The sequence below is a fragment of the Haliaeetus albicilla genome, chromosome 2 (assembly GCF_947461875.1).
Source record: "Haliaeetus albicilla chromosome 2, bHalAlb1.1, whole genome shotgun sequence".
NCBI classification, from domain to species: domain Eukaryota; kingdom Metazoa; phylum Chordata; class Aves; order Accipitriformes; family Accipitridae; genus Haliaeetus; species Haliaeetus albicilla.
In genome coordinates, this window is record NC_091484.1 from 62,146,080 (window position 1) to 62,160,272 (window position 14,193).

Genomic DNA, 14,193 nt, shown 5'->3' on the forward strand with positions numbered 1-14,193 from the left:
TGTGTTTAAGCTTCAAAACTGGAAAGAGGAATAGGGCCACAGCACATTATCTGCAGGACTTAGAGGCCATCAGTGGTTGTAAACAAACTGTCATTCTTCCTTACCAGGCTGTGCATAGACTATAATTCACATTCTCTTATCTGTAAAACTTCTCTTACATATTGTATCTTCATCTGTGCAGAATACTAAATGCAGCTTTTGAGCTGGGAAATTACATAATGCTAACAGCCCACAGAACATCATCCGTCATCCAAGAGCTTGGTTATAGTAGCTTAATGTTTAGTTAATACTAATTGAGCTAATTCAAACTTTATCTACTGCACAAAGCTCAGATTTAAGCATTTTTTTAATATTGGGAATAGCCATATGCTAGCAAGACTGTTTTTTTATCTTTCGCCATGAATCATATAAACAATCTGAGCTAAAGAGAAGACACACAAAAAACCATATGAGTTGGAAGCATATCCCATCTCCTCAGAGGTGGAGAATTCTCAGGAAAGTCCTCAGGAAGCCTCTACCTAAAGGCATCATTTGACTGTGTGATATTTTACTAAATCCAATCCAGTTTAAAATCTCTTTCACATATGAATGGCAGCTTCTCAGAACTGTCTCCTTTCTTCCATTCAAACTTTTCTTCCAGTTTAGATAGCCCCATCAGAAGAGCAAAACAGGAGACCTTCTCTCAGTGCAAGAAATAATTTCAAAAAGGGCAGAAGTTCCCCTAAAAAATTCTGTTAATGTGAATCTGGTTATGACCAAAAGCAAGGTAGCATTCAAAACCAAAAAGGGAAGAGCTTATCAAGGCAACGGAAAACCAAGATTTTCTCCTTATGTTTTCCTGTGAAGGAAATGTAACCTCTTCAGCTGTTGAGAATTCAGGTTTTAAGTGCATTAACCAGAACACAGTGCACAACACTGTAAGCAGATGGATGTGGAAGGAAAGCAATTCCTTCTGTAGTCCTCTGCTGTCGGTTGTTCTGTTCCAATGGGAATAGGGCCTAAATATTTTCACATGTACCTCAGAATAGTCTCAAGGCTGGTTTGAGTTTCTCCATCCAGCTCTATGTCCTGCTTTAATTGGAAACCTAACCAGGCACTTTACATACCCAGGTCTGTATGCAGAAGAAACTGAGGGAAATTATGTCAAGAAATTGGGTATGCCACTAATGGGCCCTTCTTTTTTTTTGGTGCAGGGAGAACTGGCTCTCCAGCAGCAAAGAACAATCACAGCAGAGACTGGTTGTTAATATAGAAAGATGCCTGATTGTTTACATTACTAGGATCCAAACAGTTGAACATCTGTGTCTTGTCTTGTAACTGAGAGTAATGTTAGAGCAGCTGTAATGGCAGTTACTAATTCAAACATATGGCTCTTGCTTGATAAGTTACATGGAGCTGTAGTGTTAGAAATGAGGACAGGACTGTCTCATGGAAACCTTTGATTAGTTGAATTAAAGCAGTACCTATTAACTCATTTGGCTACAGCCACTTGGGGATCTGTGAGTGTATATTGTTCAGAGTGAGTTTGGACACAAGAAATTAGGAATGCCAATGTGTTTGAAAGTGTTACTTACTTTTGATCATGATCAGTTGTATTCCTGACTATCGATACCTTCTGTCTCTATCCTCATTCATTGTAACTACATAAATATTTTATACATTTTCCTAATATTCTTTTTTCCCCCATGTGATTCAATGTTCCTATTCTTTCTCCATCAGAATACAGTAACAGAGCAGTTGCAGAAGGGTTACGCCAAGGATCAGATCTACACATATGTTGGGGACATTCTCATTGCTGTCAATCCATTTCGGAACATAGATATTTATTCTTCACAGGTGTGAAAATCTAGGTTTGGTTCTTTTAAACTATCACTTATTTCCATTAAAATATGAATATTTGTGTTAAGTATAAGGTAAGAGTATTCTTGAGATTTACTTCAGTTCACTGAACAACGGAATTACCAATACAGTTGTCCCTTCAACTGCACGTTGACACACATCCTCATCGTGGGCTGAATTTCAGCACAGAAATGAGAAACTCCAGAAAATTTAATTTCTGATATCTTTATAGTGTAGATCATGTCTATATCACGTCTAAAGTGCAAACAGCTATATCTGATCAAGTCATCCTTTTTAATCAATGGATAGAAATAGGATTTTTGAGGTTATTGTTCTTCTAGTGACTTTCAACATTCATTCTAGGATGAGATAAATTGTGCTAAACTTAATGAGATTTGTTGACTAGAATCCCACGGAGTGTAAAGGCACTAGCTGCCCATAGCAGCTAGTTCAGAAGTATTATCTGTACAGGTAAGTGCATTTATTCAGGTGAATCTTGCCCCTCTTTGTGGGAGGGAGCATTTCTTCTCCCCCACTTCCCACAGAGAACTTCTGTGAATGGATGGAGGTAGGAGCTGGGGGCATTTCCTCCCAAGAAAGCTGGGAAAGCCATAGCTGTTTAATTGATCAGAGGGTTCACAAAGCAACCCTGTAAAATTTTAACTTTTGTGAATTTGCCTCCCCATTATACAAAAGGGGACAGATATGAAATTCTGGTCATACAATAATTTGGCATTATTAATTATCAGATACTACAGTACAGAAAAGATCTTACATTTTGACGTCAATATCATGCAGAAATAATAAGAGGATGTGAAGTACAAATAAAATGAAATTATAAATTGGTCCTTGATATCTGGCAGTATTAAATTTTCTTCTAATATTTTGAGTTTCATAGCATAATCAGGGCTGACATCATACAAAATTGTGCTGCTTTTTTAGCAGTTCTTGTAGTACTGAGTACATACAGATTCATGGTATAATGAGTGCAGTAACAGCTCACTCAGAAAACATCACTGCTGGTAACCTCAGCATGCTGTACACTAAGCTGAAAATAAAACTGAACCCTGATAAAAAAAAAATTGTTAAAGGACACTGATAATGTTTTCATTTTTTCTTACACTTAGCACTCCAAACTGTATATTGGAGCCAAACGGACTGCCAACCCTCCTCATATTTTTGCTGTTGCTGACATAGGGTATCAGTCCATGGTGACATACAATTCCGATCAGGTAAAGATGAGGTGTCTTAATTATATCCTTTGCTAGGCTGAGAGATATGTAATGAGCTCAGAGTCATGCTCTTGTTCTCTGCAGTGTATCGTTATTTCTGGAGAAAGTGGAGCTGGCAAGACACAAAGTGCCCATCTTCTGGTTCAGCAGCTCACTGTCCTGGGCAAGGTATGTTTCAAAGGGGATGCCTCTGGAAGGCTTTGCTATCTTAGGCCTAATTGACTGAACCTATGGACAAGGCATTGGTAGGGGGGCAAGGCTGTGATACGTTTTCCAAAGAACTTCTGTAAGGTCAGATTGGAACCTGATGCTGATCTATCTACCCCTTCCTCCCTCCTGAACTAGGGTCACTTGAAAATATTTTGGGGATTCCGCAAGAAAGTACCCACTGCAGTGAGGGCTGTGACTTTTAATCTGTCCCTTGTTTAATTGAGTGTCTTCAAATCACCCAAACTGTACTAAATAAAATCCTCTTCTAGCTTTTCACCTCATTCCACAACCAGATTGCTGTCGGTAGGAGATGGTAATTCTGGGAAGTGACCACCGTAATTGTCTAAATAAAATGCCATTTTTGCATGTCCCAGGTGAGATGCAAGCAAACTGATTCATTGGTATGGTGCAGTGCAGCAGTAAGCAGATGCTAAGAAAGATCCTAAAAGCAAGCTGGCCATCTCAGAGTGCCGGACCACAGAAATCAATTAGTTCTGGTGTTGTCATTATCATTATGTGTGTTATCTCTTCCAGCCAGCCATTAGTTCTGTAGATTGCTATATTCTGACAGGTCTCATGATATATACATGCCTTTCTTTCCATATGATTCAATAGGAATGGCTGCCCTGATGATGTCACACTTCACAATACCAACTAGAAGAGGAAAGAAACACTTAAGAATGAATGTATTTGGATGATTACTGATAATTTTAAGCAATATCTTTTCATATCCAGGCTAATAACAGGACTCTACAGGAAAAGATCCTCCAGGTGAATAACCTTGTAGAAGCATTTGGGAATGCAGGCACTATCATCAATGATAACTCCAGCAGATTTGGGAAATATTTGGAAATGAAATTCACTTGTGGTGGCACTGTAGTAGGAGCTCAGATTTCAGAGTATCTCCTTGAAAAATCCAGAGTTGTCCACCAGGCAGTGTAAGTATAAAAATTATATTTGACCTAATTTGGGGGTTACAGAGTAGGCCTACAATGCAGGAAATTACCTTGGATCAAAACAGGAAGATGAAGAAGGTACTGGGATTTTTTCTTATAAATTATATATGAATAGCTTATAAATCTGTAAGCTAGCTGAAAACGACTCCTGATTTTTCTTTTTCATTGCCTCCTGGGTGATTTAAACAAATCTCATAAAAATGCATGTGTGATATATAAAGTATATCAGAATGTGTAAAGAATTAAAAACGTTCTAACATTTCAGTTCTAAATTTCTTTGTGGAAGTTTGAAATATTGTGTTAAGTATCTCACTTGGATTTAATTCCTGTACGTTTCCTCTAGTATTGTAGCTTTTTTGTTTGTTTGTTTGCAAAGTGCTCATTTTCCATTTTGGAGCATCTAGTAGGATTTGGTTATAAAGGGTTATGGACCAAATGCAGAACAGATCCATCTCTGTTGTGTGTATCTCATAATATAAAATGACAGAAAAATTAAATGGCATTTCCAATTAATTTAAATTATTGACATGTATTTTCTATCCTAATATATAGCACATCCAGGTAAAAAATATTTTGGCAACTCTATTTCTGCCATAATAACAATAGGAAAAACAGAGTTTGAGACAAAGAGTGTTGTCACTGATTGATATTTTTCCCCTTGCTGATCTCTTACTCATTTTTACTCTTTTTGTAGTTCTGCATGACCTTGTTGCCTGTTGTAGATTTGTGACATGAAGAACATCTAAGTATCACTTGGAACGTTTCAATAAACAATTTAAACTTAGAGGCAATTTTGTGAAATGATGTTTTTTCCCCAGTTGAACATAAGCACAGAAACTGCTTTTTCAGAATAAAATCAGCTTTTTCCTTAAAATGCCACTTTTTTTTCATAACTTTTCACGGGTTTGTTCTGTGGCTGTCAGTTTGTATTTATATTCAGCCACATGCTGAAACAGGAAGTCGGCAAAGCATTTACATGCATCAGATGCTATTTAGGTAAGTGTTCAGATGTGTGAATTCACAAGAAAATGCCACCGAAGAGTTTAGCGTGAGAGCCACTGTGGGAGGTTAAATTCTGAGGCATGAACTTCCAAGGGTGCCTGAAGCTGTTTGTGTCGAACATGTTCTCCTCTTCACTGAGGTCTCTGTGTGGCTGGTCCATACAGCTGTGCCAGGGCAGAGAACTGGCATTCAGGTACCTGCATTGCAAGGGCAGTCTGTTCTGCTCTTCTGGGAGAACATGACTACCAAACTCACATGGAGAGCTAGGAATGACTTTTTGCAGAAAACCACTGACTGATTACCCAGAAAATGGGAGACCCAAGTTCCAGACCCACTTCAAGCCAAGAGATTTTGAACCTATGGGTATCCCCTACCTTTCCAAGAGAATACACAAACCATCAGGACACAGTGAGGTTTCAGAGAGCATGCAAAGCATGGCTATGCAACCTAATGGTTAAGACATGGAGTGGGAAGGTAAGGGATCTGCTTCTACTCCTTAAATTGATGTTGTTTTCTACAACTGACTGTCTACAGTAAAACACGCACACTAAGTTGGCACTGGACTCTGATCTAGGCACCCCACATGCAGAGAGGAGTGCACTGGACTCTGATCCTGTTTCACAGAAGCATGTAATGGTGCTCCTGAGACACATGCCTCAGCTCATGCAGAAACCAGGGGATTGAACACAATTCCTTTTTGCCATTTCATAGTGACTGACTTGGCCATCTCAGGGTTCAGTGGTGGTTGCAAATTTCCACCTAAGCATCCAGTTCTTCCTCATAAGGTGCACAGAAACCTTGGATGTGCAATAAACCTTCTGTCCTGGGTTTGGGCAGCTAACTTCTAGGCAAAGCATGCCAAGTCATAAGGCCCTTTGCTGAATGTCTGCTTATGTGCTTTCTTGGTTCAGCGCTAAAGGATGCAGCAAACATACTGGATTCAGTGAATCAAGAGTGTATAGCTTTCCCATGGTCAGAAGATTTTTTAAAATAACTGGAGGTTAAGCAGCCCATTTAATGCAGGTGGCTGAGCAACATGCAAGATCTCACCCAGCACTTATCAACTTCATCAAAGGCAGAGCAGCATTTAGCTGCTTGTAGCACCGAGCAGCTGCCCTGGCAGCTTCAGAACAAACACACAGTGGCACAGAAAAGGGTGTTCACTTCGCAGGAACTTGTGTAGTAAAGCTTCTTTCAGTTTGCATGAGCCTTGCCTGTTATCAAAATAACATTTAATAATAGCACGTATGTCATCAGTAAATGTAATGTAGTTACATTACTAAATCAGTTTGTTGTTTCTGTTGTTTCAGAGGAGAGAAAAATTTCCATATTTTTTATTATATTTATGCTGGTCTGGCAGAAAAGAAAAAACTGGCACATTATAAACTGCCAGAATATAGACCTCCCAGGTAATGCAGTTTATTTTTACATAAATTCATTACTAAGAAATGCAGTGTTGAATTCTCAACCTTATTTACATTCTAACTCTGTATCCATCAACTCTTTCAGATATCTGCAAAACGATCATTTCAGAATAGTGCAAGATTTCATGAACAATAGCTTTTATAAGTCTCAGTTTGAATTGATTGAACAGTGCTTCAAAGTCATAGGTTTTACACTGGAGGTGAGTGCCAATAACCCCCCCTTTTTTTTTGGTGAACTTTAATGACTACCTTAAGCAAGAAAAACTGATATAAAGCATTCAAATAATCTCCCTTGGTATTTTCTTCCTTTAGCAGTAGTGCATTTATGTTTTAGGATATTGCATGGTCAACTTACTGTTATATTACCACATCTAAATTTTTAAGGTTTCAAGGTATTGATAAAATAATAAAATGGTATTAGTCAACAAGACTTTGAAATCAGTGAACACAGCACAGCTGAGTAATTGGGAAGAAAAGCCTTTTGCAGATTAAATGCATTCAAAATGATATTGTAACTATTTATTAGCCTATAATTTTAGGCCTGTGAATATGAGCCTCATCTCTGTTTTAAGATGAAGTCCATGGTGAGAGTTCTAAAAATTCATTGAGTTGATCTGAGTTTTGATGAACTCAATACATTTTCACAACTCCAGGGGTAAAGTTGAAGTTTTTACATCCCTTTTGAGTGAATCTCATCACTAAACATTAACTGAACCCATTCTTTCTTTATGATCTCATATCATTGCTCTGCTGGCCATTAAACCCCTCTCCTCAGGCTGTCTTTGGTATAATTAAAATAAAAACAAGCCTCTGGATTTATAAAATAGGATGCAAGGGAAGGAAACCCCATCCTACACCCTAGTTCTCTCTTCTTAGAAGTGGTGCATTACAGCTGTAGTTTACCTCTGACTTTATTTATCACAGATGATAGTAGGAGTATGATCTGTATAGTATCTGTGAAATATAGCACTAGTGCTGCAGAATGGATGTATGTTTTAATTTCTTTGACAAAACTGCATGTTTTAAGGAGCTTTTCACAGAAAATTACTCACTTCAGTTGAATATTTCTGGCTTCCCTCAATGTAAATATTTGAATAGCTAGCAGAACAGATTTATTCACCTATTCTGTTCCTCCATACTCATTTTGCATTAAGTCATATTAGCAGTGGAGTTCACAGTCTCTTTCTCCTCTACAAGCTTATTCACAACTGCTCTTAGTAATATCCACACCTGTACTATCACATCCTTTCACACCTGTACTTTCACCTTTCCAGAAGCAGCGCGGATATGCACTGTTCAGCACTGATAGCAGTTTTGTCACAGCACCAGAGACCTTGCTAAGTTCTAATTTATACCATGAAAAGCAGCAAGTCTGGTTTTGTTCCTGGTTCTTTTGTTCACTTGGATGTATGGAAACAATAATCCTGATTATCCAAGAGACATCTTCCTTACATATTGAAGATCCAGTTAGAACTACGTCACTGGCCACATTGTGCAGTTCTAGCATGGATCTTCACTTGATTAACTCAGCAAGCCACCGTGAGCTGAATCGGTAAAGAATTACCTACCTGTAGAACCCCCCAGATTCAGAAGCAGGTTGGGTACACAGGCAATCTAACTGTGGTTACATGTGAGCCCTATCCATGTTAGCCTGTCTTACATTCTCTACAGGGTCAATTAGCCTGTCTGAGGCTGTGTTTGCAAGAGTGAAGGAACAGAGAAGTCTTCTTCCCACACTGAGGTTCTGATCTAGGATACATGTGCAGAGACAATTTATTGTCAGTGAGAAAAAGATAGTGTAAGACAATGAGTTTCTTTTCTAAATTCACTTTTTAGTAATGCAGCCTTAAGCTTTGACATTCATTGCAGTGCCCAGAGGAGGTTCTATATAAGCATGTTCCATGTTTTATTAGCAGAAGACCTTTGACAGAATATCTTCGCCTCTTCAATTAAAACTGAGACCCAAATAAGGCTTTATTTCTTAGAAATCTGTTTTTAACTGACTGGCAGGCTTTAATAGTACCTACTGTCAGTACGCCCTGTCTTAAAATCACACTGTTTTATTTCAGGCTGCGTGGCAAAATTAATAGGAAAGGACTGCCTGAGGTGAACAATAATCATGCTGTATGAGACAGATCAAGCCAGAATTCAAACACACTGGAAAAGGGCACAAAAATGTCAGCAGCCATACATACTGTACAGCACAATGGCAGAGGTTAAGCTATCCATTTCTTTCCATTTCATCTGTGTCCCTAAGCTTAAAATGAAAATGATTGCTTAAAACCTAGGTAAACTGTGTGGCAATTATCCTGAGCATAATTTTTTAGAGTGAGCTTATCTAGTAAGTCTTGCTGTCACTGGAATAATTAATTTATTAACTGCTAGATTAATTTCTGAAAGTGTTGAAAACAAGATCAAGTATTCTAAAGCAATTAAGGATTTTATCTGAGTAAATGATACCTGACATGGTACTAGCAAACTGTTGAATATTAGGGATAAAATGCTGTGCAATTATGAAAAGTCTGTCTATAAAATACCAATCAAATTTACAAAACTGCTTCTTATAAAACTACTATAAAACTTATAAACCTGCTATTTATAAAATACAGTATTACTACATGCCTCAAAATACATAGTATCACAGATTTCTAACTTAAAACCTAGTCTGCTTTACAGGAACACCTCAGCATTTCTGAGTAGAAAATACTCAGAGATCATCAAGTACACTTATAAACGTTCACAGTTCAGATGAAAATTCACAGTTCAAATCTCAGTCAAACCTGCAATGAAAGCATTACTTAATTAATTACAAATATGATTTTATCTGTCATATATAAGTACTTTAATTTATTGTACATAGCACTTCACTGTCCAGACTAATACTAGCCTTCTTCAAGGTAGAATCCCTCTTCAGAACCTACTAAATCATTTGAAATTTAAATATGTTTAACTAAAGTCCATACTAAAGTGCTTCGGTGAGTACGCAGTTCCTAACTGACATTTTGAAGGGTAAAGTGCCTTGCCAAATCAGAGACGTGAGGTCTCACTCTTCTCACAGTGAAACTTTTTCTGATGACATCAGTGGGAGCCATTGCAGACTTCTTATTTGGAGTACCTTTGTTTCCGTGGTCCAAGAAACATAGATGCAGATTTTTTTTTTTTTTTTTTTTTTATCTAGGTATTACATTTTTAGACACAGTTGTGCCTGCAGGCACAGTGAAGGGTGACTATAAATAACCTCTGAATTCTTTCTATGTAAGAGGATTATGTTCACCACTTATTTTGTGCTTCCCCTACTCGATGTCAATCCTGTCCTGTTGACAAGTATGGAAGAGATATTAGGCTACAGTTTGTCTTGCCCTCTTTGGGTGAGTTATACCTGAAAGACTATGCTGAGTACAGAACAGGGAATAACTGCTGAGAACAGCATTCCTAAAAGTTGTGGGCACGTGGCAGACAACAGGAAACAACACACACATGTGCCCGTCGTACAAACCAAAGTGACAAATCTATCTGGCTATTAAGTATTGCATTTTTTTTAATATACTTTTCAGGAACTTGGAAGTGTGTATAGTGTCCTGGCTGCCATTTTAAATGTGGGTAACATTGAATTTTCTACAGTGGTATCTGAACATATGATTGACAAGAGCAACATTTCCAATCCAGTAGCCCTTGAGAATTGTGAGTGTTTTTTCTTGATTTAAGATCACTTTCCTTTAGTGTTTTGATAGTGAATGTATGTCTTTTATTGCAAGAGAGTTATCAATGAAAACTGTATTCACATGGAAATTTTGCAAGAATAATTAAATGCTAAAGATAGATTAATTCCAAGCCCACCTGAATTCAAATGTAAAAAGAAAAAATTTTCCATGTTCCGCACCTTATTTGACTAACCAGTTCACTGGCATTCAGGAAACATGACTAATACTGCAGATGCCTAAAAAGGAAATCTTTGAAATTTGAAGGTTATTTAAACATTTGATGGAGAACCTCATTAGCACATTGAATAGTTTTTTTCCAGTTTCCTTCTCAGATACTCATTACATGTGCCTGTTGAAATACATCTCACTAATTCTTTGGAAGGGATACCTTACATTATAGGCTGCCAGGGGGAGCAGAGGAAGGAAAGGGGCAAAATTCTCAAGAAAGTTGCTACTCTTTCTCAGTAATTACAGGTGGGGAGATAATGAAGTCTTCATGCTATCTTCTTACATGTTTTCCTGCCATAGATAGAAAAATACTGTGGAACTGGGAAAGAAGCACCCCTTTCCTGGAGCAAAAGGAGGACAGCAGTGGCTTGTATGGATGGATTATAACTGAGAGGGATATTCACACCTCACAACTTACATACTCCAGACATAGTCATGTAGATTCCCTAGCATTTCTCCATAGACAGTTTGGAGAAATAGCCTCCTTGATAAAGCAGTTTAGAACCTAAAGGCCTCTGCTTTGAATCACTTACTCATTGACTGCAGTGGAAGCTAGGAAGGCTAGTGACTAAATTAAATACTGCCAGTTGTTTGGTGTGAACACCCTCATTAGTTATAGTTCAAGACTTTGATTTGGGCCTTATTCATAATACATTGCACTTGCAGCTTTGATTGCAAAAATGCATATTTTTCCTTTCAAAATCTGGCTCTGAGCTATACCTGTGACCAACCTTCCTAGGTGCGTCCTTGCTGTGTATTCAGGCAGATGAACTGCAAGAGGCCCTCACCTCTCACTGTGTAGTGACTCGAGGAGAAACAATCATTCGTCCCAACACTGTGGAAAAGGCCACTGATGTCAGAGATGCCATGGCCAAAGCACTGTATGGGCGCCTCTTCAGCTGGATAGTCAATCGCATCAACACTTTACTCAAACCTGACAAACATTTAAGGTAAAAGAAGCTTTTCCAGACTAAAGAGAGAACAATATCGTCCACACTAAAGCTTTTAGTTTTCTCATCTACTTTTTCTCTGCTACCATTTTGTTTATGACACCACCATGTTAAAAAAAGGTTTTATCCTTTTCATAGTATGCAGTGAAAATACAGTAGATATGGATAGCGCGGGTGTCTGGTGTTTTCCTGTTTGACCTTTACTCATTTAACCCTTTGTAAATTACATACTAACTACTTTTTCCTTCATAGTTTTTCAGGCCCAACTTTTGACATTCATCTGTTGATTACATAGGTCAAATTCTGGTCTTATTTACACTGATGCTGTTGCTTCTGTCACTGTTGTTATGAGCGTGGTTTCATATATGTGTGAGAGTAGTTTCCAAATGCATTTACCAAGGTTAATGTCCAGCCTACCTTTACAAGGTGACATTTTCAACACAGAGACAAGAAAGATATTGGGAATGAGGATATAACACATTTTGCAAATTAATCAGAGAAGAAATGATGTGGCTTGCATTGTAGATCCTGTAGGTCAGGGCCCTCTATGGCTGATAATAGCAGTGAAAAGGGGCAAACCTATAACTACCTGAAGAGGAATATCAGTAGTAAATAGCTTTTGTTTGCAAATCTGGATTTTCTGGATTTTTTAAATTTTTTTTTTAAACATCAGAGGGAAGCCAAGGCTGCAATCCTAGAATTTGTTTAAACTTTCAAATATTTGGTTACAGCAGAGCAGCAATAAACAGAACTTTAATCAGTAAGTGATAAGATAAAATTCATGATAGATGGGGCAGCACTGCTAGCCTGGGTGCCTCTCTCACGTGCCTGTTACAGAGCCCTTTTCAAATTGAATACTTATGCTGGTGAGGAAGAAAGTTCAACCTGAAATGTTCACTATTAAAAGAAAAAAAACCAGAAGTCTGCTTTGGTTTTGTGGTAGTAAAATAATTTGTATTTGCTATTTTTATGTAATTAGGTCTGAGAAGGAATGGGGCAGAGAAATTTCAGCAGTCTGTTCACCAAAAATGTAATTTGCAGGTAGATAAAATAGTCACCAAATTCAGATCAAAATCAACAAATAGCTTTGATCCCTCCACAGTGAAATGCTTCCATTTTTGAGATGGACTTCACAAAGAGGTTCAAGTGCTATTCATTAGTATCTTGAGGCTGTTTCTTCATAGCCAATTTCCTAAATTTTTATGAAAAAAAAAAAAAAATTGGTTACAGATAGCCCGCCAAAGGGGTTTTATAGTTAGAATGATTTATTTTTTTAATTTAGCTAGGAAAAGACGCTAATGTCAACTTCAGTTTGATATAAAATTATATCCTCTTAATTTTTTCTTTCAGCAAATAAATACAAATATTAGAGCTTTTTTCTGGTTGCAGAAATGACCACTTATCTCTCAAAATGCCTTAGCTAAAATTTCAAACTGAAATTTTTACTAGTAGTACTTCTCTGGAACTTAGTTGGTAATTTAAATTCATACCACGCTCCAGTACTTAAAGTAGTATTTAGATGTATAAAAAGTCTAGCTATTCATTCTTTTGACTTTCATGTTAAAATAAGCAGTTTTAATTGTTGTCAATAAATATTATGAAGAAATAATATTTGATGACAGCAATCTTAAATTTCAAGATGCTGGTGAGTAAAGCCTGTTTTATTACAAGAGAAATAAAAAGAACTGCATGTTGTTTCTGTACTGTGGTCAGCTTTTTACAATAGAACAATAACTAGCAAATGTTAGTTTAAAAACAAAATTGTAATCCTCTATACGCTTATTGATTGACTCGGTCATTATGTGATTCAGTGTATCTGGTCTGCAAATAGTCATCTTTGAATTGATGTGCATTTATTGTATTTCAAACAAATATTGATTGTTATTTTAAGAGATATCTGGTTTAGCAAATATTATCCTATTTAACTGGCATACAGATTTGGCCCATTATTTCGTTTTGTGAAATAGTAATGAAGCTAGTCAGTATAAACTAAAGATACAACAATAGAAAGTTTATTTAATCTTTGCAGTGGAAACGATGATGGTTTGAACATTGGAATTCTTGATATCTTTGGCTTTGAGAATTTCAAAAAAAATTCTTTTGAACAACTCTGTATCAACATTGCCAATGAACAAATTCAGTTCTACTTCAATCAACATGTTTTTGCCTGGGAACAGGTATGTGTTCAATATTTTGATAAAGCTTTAATATTGCTGAACATATAAAACCTTGTCTCAAGAAAACTACATTGTTCCTTCCCCATAATAGGTTGTAAATTGCAGATTATAACAAATGTTTCCTGAGTATGTATTCTGTGAAGCAGTGCTTGCTATTTGCAAGTAAAATGCCTACAAAAAACACATTAAAGTTGAAATTTACAGTATCTAAGCAACATAACACAGCGATAATCAGTTTGATGCAAATGCAATGTTGTTTTCTTGAGGAATAACATAAGTGATGTAATGTATGATTCTACAGTAAAAAAATAAATGAGTGGTAACATAATTTTTGAAGTGCAGCGTTCATAACAGCTTACTAATAAGCTTAATGAACACTGAAGTTCCATATTAAAGACTGAAAATCTTGCAATTATTTTGTTCTTATTCAGGAACTAGATCATCTAAGCTAAATAATGATGGATTTAATCTAAA

At 37.0% G+C, this 14,193-nt stretch overlaps 1 protein-coding gene across 12 annotated transcripts in view; it reads left to right on the forward strand.

Moving 5' to 3' along the window:
• MYO3A (myosin IIIA) overlaps positions 1-14,193 on the forward strand; it is a 145,483-nt gene that overhangs the window by 87,393 nt on the left and 43,897 nt on the right. For 11 of the 12 annotated variants that reach the window (XM_069777295.1, XM_069777274.1, XM_069777255.1 and 8 more), the window contains 9 exons: positions 1,720-1,836; positions 2,967-3,071; positions 3,156-3,239; positions 4,017-4,219; positions 6,550-6,648; positions 6,749-6,863; positions 10,218-10,344; positions 11,332-11,542; positions 13,572-13,719. In XM_069777295.1, the coding sequence (XP_069633396.1) occupies positions 1,720-1,836; positions 2,967-3,071; positions 3,156-3,239; positions 4,017-4,219; positions 6,550-6,648; positions 6,749-6,863; positions 10,218-10,344; positions 11,332-11,542; positions 13,572-13,719 (1,209 nt within the window). Of the gene's footprint in view, positions 1-1,719; positions 1,837-2,966; positions 3,072-3,155; positions 3,240-4,016; positions 4,220-4,931; positions 6,512-6,549; positions 6,649-6,748; positions 6,864-10,217; positions 10,345-11,331; positions 11,543-13,571; positions 13,720-14,193 lie in introns of those variants that run through there. The other variant, XM_069777322.1, reaches the window with a different exon arrangement.